Raw genomic sequence first — 7,968 nt, 5'->3', positions numbered from 1 at the left:
CAACCCTTCATAACCGGTGCATGGGGAAGCAAGATGACCCCAATTCTGTTTGCAGCAGCCACAGGAAGTCCCACTGCACTCTGCAAATAGCTGGTGGGTTCCAGTTTTTAGAGCTCCTGTCCTAGGGCGCTATTCTAGAATGATACATTGTTGACCCCAAATTACTAAACTAGATATCCCCTAGTGCACACCTCCACTAAAACCTCCAAAAGCATCCACTGCATTAACTCCACATTCTCCTATCTCTGTATAAACCTACCTACAGAGAGTAAATCCCTTGCAAAGATGCCTCAAGGGTGCGAAGCCACAGATCAGACCAGTACCCCTTTAAGAAATGCTTTCAGCTCAGTGTGAGCTACGATATTAATTTTAGCTTGGAGGCTTGCCATGGGCAAATTTCACAGAGGGTCTTAATGGAGCTCTGCAAGGCAGCTGTTCCCTGGTATCCAGGGTGGGGTTTGCCTAGTGCAGAAGATCACAACGCTTGGGATACTGAAAGCACAAACTTTCTCCCAAGCTAATTGTTCCAGGGTAAGAGTTTGGGGATTGTTTTATTCGCTTGTGCCACTCCAACGCTAGAACAACGATGGCAGAAGAGCAATCTGGACTCGAGGAGAGGATAATAATAAAAGACCAGCACACAAAGGAAATCGACCTGGTGAACCGAGACCCAAAGCACATTAATGAAGACGTTGTGAAGGTACATTTTCTGGGTTCTTCTGACATTTCTGTATTTTTAATGCAATCAGGACTTTTGGTTTTGTATCAGCCTCCAATTCTATCAAGTCTTTAAATAGCTACCTGCATAGGGGAACTACACAGTGTGTCACAGGAAGAATTATCGAGGGCGTAGCGAGGTAACGTGCTGTAGGGAGCAAATCTTGTATTTCCAGGAAAATGCATGCACCAGTTGGGAAAGCTGCATGATTTCCCCCCTGACTCTGATTAACGCAGTGCCTTTTTGAACATGCAGCTTCATGATCTGCAGCCCACTAATTTACCAATAGTTCTGCATCAGCCTCTGCAGTCAGGAAGCAAATGGTAAAATAGATCAAGCTCAAGTCACTCTAAATGAAAATGAACCTTTAAAAAGCGCTAAAATCCATCACTTCAAATGCCTAGGCACCTTGTCTCTACTCAGCAGCACAGAGGTCTATAGCACAGCCGAACAAATTCATAACATCTCAGCGTCATTTGAAATAGGATTGTTTCTCCCACACAAAAACATGAGAGGGTGAAACAAGACTGCCCTAGTCAGAGCCCAAAGAAGGGATGAATTCATCCTCAGGAGAGTGTTTGCAGGCCAAACCTATACTGGGATGATTATGGTCGTCATTCAGTTTACAGAAGATAAGTTTGGTCCAAGGGGAACAAAAGTGACTTGAATCCCATTAAGCTATTTAGTCTTAAAATAAGCATAAGTGAAATGAAAGTAGTAAGTGTGGATTGGGCCTCCTCTTAAAGGCAGTAAATAAGACCTTGAAATACTTCTGTTTGGATCTGCTGGAATGCAAACTTTATTTCCTATGTTTAAAAAGCAGCTGAAACTAAGGCCAGCACTTGAAGTGAGAGCTCCTTAATTAGCCAGCACAGACCAAAGCTAGCATATGCTTACTGGCCATTTTATGAGCAGGGCAAAATGTGCTCCACACAAGTGAGCAGTGGTGCTAGATCCTGAATATGTTTCCTCACTGAAAGGAGCCTTCTGTATCTCTCCTCTGAACTTCACCATTTTCTACTGCCTTTAAATGTTTGTCCAGACACTGCCGTCCACTCTAAATTATGCCAAATGTAACTTGGAGCCATGTAAGTGAGCGAGGAGCAGGTCCGTTCCATCAGGTCAATTGAGATGAGATACCAAGAAATCCCAGCATCTTCTGCTGCCGTGTTGGGCTCAGAGGGGGCTCCTACTTATTTAGATCCAGTAAGTGGAGTATCACTCATGAGGTTAAACAGGCAGACACAAATTAACCAAACCTACAGAAAGTTGGTGAGCTACTGAGAAGCCCAAAGGCACAGAGGGTAATAGAAAAGAAAAGTGGGAGCTAAAATGATTGATACCCATCATCCAACCATCTGGGATGTACAGCTAGAGGGAAACCAGGTAACTAAAGGCAGTGATTGTAAACTGGAGCGTCATGTTGAGATGAGTTGAATGTCTCAGCACCGAGTAAGTCTGAACTACAGAACTGTTCCTTGTATTGCATGGCGTGCAAAAGGAGAGGCTGAGAAAGACACTAGAGGAAGTGATCAAAGTAGTTCAGGTTTGCAAACTTTGGAGTGCAAAGTGGAGCTCTAAATACTGTATCTACTCATCCCTTCGTTAAGTAGTTACCAGACATCGCCATGGTACCCTGCTAAAATGGCCTAGGGGCTCATGTATAAAGATACCCAAGTTTTCCCACCTACCCACCTGTTCTTTCTCTGAAGTGCAAACTCCAAGCATGTCACTTCCAACCTGGACATATTTTATTGAAAAAAAAAAACCCACTTCAAATAGTCTCTAGCTTTTTTTCTTTTTTGCCCTATCTTCCTGACGTGTACAGTTTTGAAGGCCAAGACACATGTCTGATTCACAAGAGAAAAATCAGTTGCTCCTCACGGTGGTTTCTCACTCTCTGCTGAGGTCCTTAGATGCATTTGATCTGGTCCTGCTCATATTCTTCCCCCGCGGCACGGACTAGCTGCTCCTTCTGCCAAGTTCTACCGTGTCACTGCTTCAGTAACAGAAAACCAAAGACTTATGTTCTCCCATGTACTGGCTTGAAGACCTTTGCTCAGGGTTTGTATTAACTACTGTCACCAACTACTGTCTAAGGGAATAAACACAGGCCAGAGGGCTAGATCTCCATAGCCAAATACAAAAAACAGAGACTAAAGGAGCAGGATTATTTCAGATGAAATAATAAGACCATGCCAAGTGTCAAAGAATCCCCTTGACATATTCAGGAGAAGGAGGCTTTTAGGGTGATGTGAGCTTACAAAGAGCCTTGTATTAAGGCCAAAATGTCTGCACTTCTGCAGATCCAACATAATCCCTTCTATCCCGAGGTTCCACATTCAGCACCAGAAACCATGCGGTACTTCATGCTGCTTAGCACTAATACTAGAATAATACAATTATTTAAATCCTACAGATCTGGGGAGTGAGGGAAAGCAGCAGTTCCTGTCTGCTCCTTCTTGTCCCCAAGCAATTTGACCTTTGACAAGAGGGAGGAAAGAGGGAGGAAAAGCCTGGGGGAGGGTGGGGTTTTGGACTGAGAAGCCCTATGAAGTTACTCCACCAGGTTGCATCCAAGTTGCTATCCCATGGGATGCAAAGGAAATGCCAGGTTGGAGTAAACCATACCTTTTTTCCAAGCCAGAGGAGACGTGTTAGAGTTGCTGGGTGTGACTTGTGGAAGATTAAGGAAGACAGTGAGGAGTTTGCCTGATTCCTGTGAAGGCCAATCAACCTTAGCTATGTAATGAGAGACAGCTGCCATTGTAGTCTGCACTCTTCCAAGAAATACCATCAACTATTATGGCACCTCTGGGTCATCAGCCAGTAAACATATGCCTCTAGCAAAGTCCCATGCATGCTTGCTCATTAGCACCCCTGCACCACAACAGAGCAGGGGGTTAAGGACAGCCTACTGGATCAGGACCTGGAGAGACAATGTATGAAAAGAGGATTACATATTAATAAGTTAATAAGACTTCACATGTGCCTCAAGGGATGCAGATGGCAGATGGCCTTGAAGCCACAGCCATGCTGAAGTACCTGCAGTACCATCTGTCTCCAGTGAAGTCAACAGGAAATTTCTCATTGGCTTCAGTGGATCCAGGATGTCACATCTTGATTTCAGTGGTACTAATCATGTCCTTAAAATTAAGCGTGCCCTTAAACATCCTGCTAAATTGTAGCTACAGCCAGGCATAAACCACTCTGTTATGAAGCCAAATTAAATGTACTGTTTCTCTGTAGTAAAGGAGCTGTGGATATGACTGATCCATGAAGTAACATACATTTGAACCTGAATTGATCACCTGTGAATATCCATTCCCCCCCCCACCCCAAGTTGCAGTGATAATTACAACATAAGAAGATATTATTTCCCAGCCCATACCATACTCTCAAAAGGCTGTGAAAGTTAGGTCCCACAGGCTCATAAGGCCAAGAAGCGTCTAGGCACTACTGTTGGATCTGGGCTTTTAAACATGCTCTTTGGGTGCAGAGCCTCTGCTCTTCACTTACCATACAAAGAGTTCGGACCTTGCAATTCAATAGCCTGTTGGGTGGTACTGGCTACCCAGGAACTTAAGCATATCCTTTCCCAGAGCTTCACCCCTGGGTGGCTTATAGTTTGCCTCTCCAAGAGACGTGCCATACTTGCAGCATGCAGCAATGTTTCAAAGCCACACAGAAAGCACAGCAGATACAAACCCAGACGAAACAATCAAACTCTTCCACATCAGAGCTCAGGTTCCTGACCAATTTGGATCAGTCTGTGGGCTGAGATCAGCATCCTCTGAAGTATCTAAAAAGCTTCCTCTCCTCCTCTTGCACAACCTTTCTTCCTGTTCCATTTTTCTCTCAGCTAACTAGTGAGAGACAGCCTGCAATCCATTTATCAGGTGATCCCCCTTGATTCACCTCATCAAGAAATACAAATCATCCACCAGGCGATGCGTTTCCCTCTGTACCAGTCCACTCACGCAGACAAAGTCTTCTTGGTCTCAGCCAAATCTTTATCCAGGGTCGCCTCCATGTCATCATTAGACCAACCACCAATTAATGGCCTTCATTTTCAGCTTTCCTCTGTAGGAAAATGTCCCCTAGGTACCTCCAACCAGTTCCAGCAAAATACGGGGTCTACAGAACAGTTTTACAATCAAAATGATCTCTAAACCAAAATATATGTCTATAGGCATGATCTAGACATAGAGACATACCCTAAGCCTGCACAATTTTCTAATACCTCAGCTCCTGTTCTCTTTAGCATGTGGAATACCCTACAGAAAAAATTATTAGTATGTGGCTGAACCTCAGGAACCCCTGGGACCTCTGTAATAAAAAGAAATCAAGCATCCAGCTGCCACAGCGCAGCAGTGATATCTGTATCAGGCTATGTCGATCCATTGGGCTGGAGGCAAATCTCAAAATGGTTCGACTAGGACTATATAAATAAACATATATATATAAATAAAATATATTATATATAAATAAAAATATATTAGGGTGATTGCTGGGTGTTATTAGCTGGTGCCACCTTGGAGCAGAGCATATTGCCAGTGCCCTTAAATGCTGAAAAGCATAAGAACGGGGTTGTAATCTTCCAGGAGTAATACAGCTTCCCAGCACGTTGCCTGTTCTGAGAAGCCCAGGCTGGCACCAGCACCTGCCAACTTCTTGGTTCAAGTCAGTTCTTGGAGGATATGGGTCTGAACATTAAAATCCCACCTTTCCAAGAAATTTCTCTCTCCCTCTGTTGTTCTGGCACATAGGCTGATCCAGGACAATTCTTAATCCTTAAAGGTTGATTCTGTGTGCAAAGGATACGCATCCCCAGCAGAGGACCCTTTGCTTTGCAATTTGACTGGCAAGCTTTGCTGAATATCGGTTTAACTCTAATTTAGCCATTAGTAAATCCCAAATGGATCTTCTGGTGATAACGGAGAGCTTCACCTGTCTCCTGGTCCATCTGTTTCTAATGTTTGCACAGTGGTGGTACCAGAATACCAGTAGCAATATCTTGCCCCACAGAACACTTCAGCACTATGGCTAAGACTCCCCCAAGCTGTTACAGTCCCTTTGTTGATCAGGGTACATAAAAAAAAAAAATCCATAAATTGACTGCAAACAAGCCCTCTGTCCTAGCATGGGCAACCTCTCCACTCTTCTGGCCTCCAGCCACACTAGGCAAAGAAGAGTTGGGGTGCAAAGTGGATGTAGTAGACTGGGGGTTCACTCCATCAAAATCATCCACTGTCAGGAAGTTCATCAAGGGCCTAGTACCACTGCTCCTAAGTGAGCTTGACCTGGATTCAAGACCATAATGCATTCCCTGGTGATCATCTCCACTCCTCTGATCTTCTGCTTTTATTTGTGATGCTTACAGGCAACCTTTAATCAGGCTGGCTCTATGCACCATCAGAATCAGAAGTAGCAGACCAACATGGTTGCTCTCCTGGTATTTCTTACCCTAAGAGAAGCAGGAGATAGAGGAAATCTCACCAGGAAGTGTATATGCGTCCCATTTTTTATTCTAGTCAGAAGCATATCCTATTCTACTACACATATGTTACATCATACTTTGATAATGGTATAGCCACAACTTCCTGATTTTCACTACACCGAGCAAACCAGCATGGCGGTCCCTGTCAATACATTGATATTAAATTCAGTGCAACAAAAAAGTGCCCCAAGAGCAGTGAAAATACTTCAGACAGCAATACTTTCTTTGATTATAATGTCGGCGTCTTGAGACCCAAATAACTCTAATGAACACATCTTTTTTAGGCAAGGTATTAGCAGCAGAAACATCATTCCCCAGTTTCACATACAGGGAATAACTTTTCATACTAGGGATAACTCTATCCAGTGATAAAAATACATACCCAACCTGTCAACAGTATTGAATCATGATTTAGGAGTAGATCTTGTATCAGCTGCACCTAAGCCAGCTGCTGAGAAGTAAGCGGATGAGGAGGGGAGGGCAGTGGAAGGCACGGACACCTTGCCCTTTCACACGCAGCTTGGATTTGGCCTGCTATTTCAAAAGGGTCACAGTCTGCAATACCTAATTCCACTCACTGTAATTCATGTTTCTTCCAGTTCTTTACAATAACGACTACTGTTCTGCTCTCCATCTTACCGTTCATTACCAGCCCCATCATCAGGGCCACCTGTCTAAGCTCTTCCCTATCTTGTCTGCATTGCAGGTGGATTTTGAAGATGTGATAGCTGAGCCAGTAGGGACATACAGCTTTGATGGAGTCTGGAAAACCAGCTACACCACCTTCACCGTCAGCAAGTACTGGTGCTACCGGCTGCTTTCTGCCATCTTGGGAATCCCTCTCGCAGTCATCTGGGGCTTCCTCTTTGCATTAATCTCCTTCTGCCACATCTGGGCAGTGGTGCCCTGCATCAAAAGTTACGTGATAGAAATCCAGTGCATCAGCAGGATTTACTCCCTCTGCATCCACACCTTCTGTGACCCATTGTTTGAGGCTCTAGCGAAGATCTGCGGTGGCATAAGAGTTGCTCTCCGCAAGGAAGTCTAAATCATTTGTTTGAGAAAAGGAACAGAAACAATCGTTACTCAACAGCTCAACACATTGCTAATTTTCCAAAGATTGCACCATATTCTGCTCTCAGTTACACTGGGATCAAGATGGAGTAGCTCCAGTGGGTTGCATTTGTAATGCAGTTACTCCAAGTTCACGCTAGTGTGAATGAGAACAGGATTTCCTCTGAAATTATGTCTTGGACCAGAACCTATGATTATTATATGCATTTATTCAGTGAAAAAGAATGGTGTGAGGTTGTTCAAAGTATATGTGGGTACAATGCAAGAAAATGTCTGCTTAATTGTCTTCTAGATCAAGTGTAAAACTAGGAAACACCCCTGGGTTATATTTATCATAAATGCAAGCAGTGTCTGTTGTAGAAGATTTATGTACTACTTGACAATATGCAGTAAATATGTACAGATTGAAGAACAAACTTTGCTTCCATGTATGCTTCCATCTAAACAAAGCTTTTACATCTGGATTAGTGGTTCATTTTTAAATGCTTAGCAAGGCTTTTGGGTGTGCAGTTGAAGTCTATGTTATACGAGGGTTGCAAGTGCTATCGTCTGATGATTGCAAAATTAATTTCAAACTACCTGATCATGCATACAAAAAAGGCAGCTAAGTATCCATTCATTAATGTGTGTGGCCAAAATTCAACTGGAAGCACAAAAAATGTAAGTACTTGCCCCC

The 7,968-nt window shown here is 43.6% G+C and overlaps 1 protein-coding gene across 1 annotated transcript; it reads left to right on the top strand.

Annotated features, from left to right (window-relative positions):
• Positions 1–420: 420 nt before the first annotated feature.
• On the top strand, positions 421–7,962 carry CAV3 (caveolin 3). The gene is made up of 2 exons (XM_019504634.1): positions 421–700; positions 6,925–7,962. Exons 1-2 carry the CDS (start codon positions 587–589, stop codon positions 7,264–7,266), a joined length of 456 nt encoding a protein of 151 aa, XP_019360179.1. The 5' UTR covers positions 421–586; the 3' UTR covers positions 7,267–7,962.
• Positions 7,963–7,968: the final 6 nt, after the last annotated feature.

This window comes from Gavialis gangeticus, unplaced genomic scaffold (genome assembly GCF_001723915.1).
Source record: "Gavialis gangeticus isolate Ggan-Ray unplaced genomic scaffold, GavGan_comp1, whole genome shotgun sequence".
Classification (NCBI taxonomy): Eukaryota; Metazoa; Chordata; order Crocodylia; family Gavialidae; genus Gavialis; species Gavialis gangeticus.
Note: the sequence above shows the minus strand (reverse complement) of the source record. Positions and strands in the feature narration are given on the sequence as shown.

Bases quoted from the DNA above. Each gene is read 5' to 3' on its own strand.
- CAV3 (XM_019504634.1), top strand. From the start codon at position 587: ATGGCAGAAGAGCAATCTGGACTCGAGGAGAGGATAATAATAAAAGAC. The intron at 701-6,924 runs GTACATTTTCTG...TCTGCATTGCAG, and splicing joins TTAATGAAGACGTTGTGAAG to GTGGATTTTGAAGATGTGAT.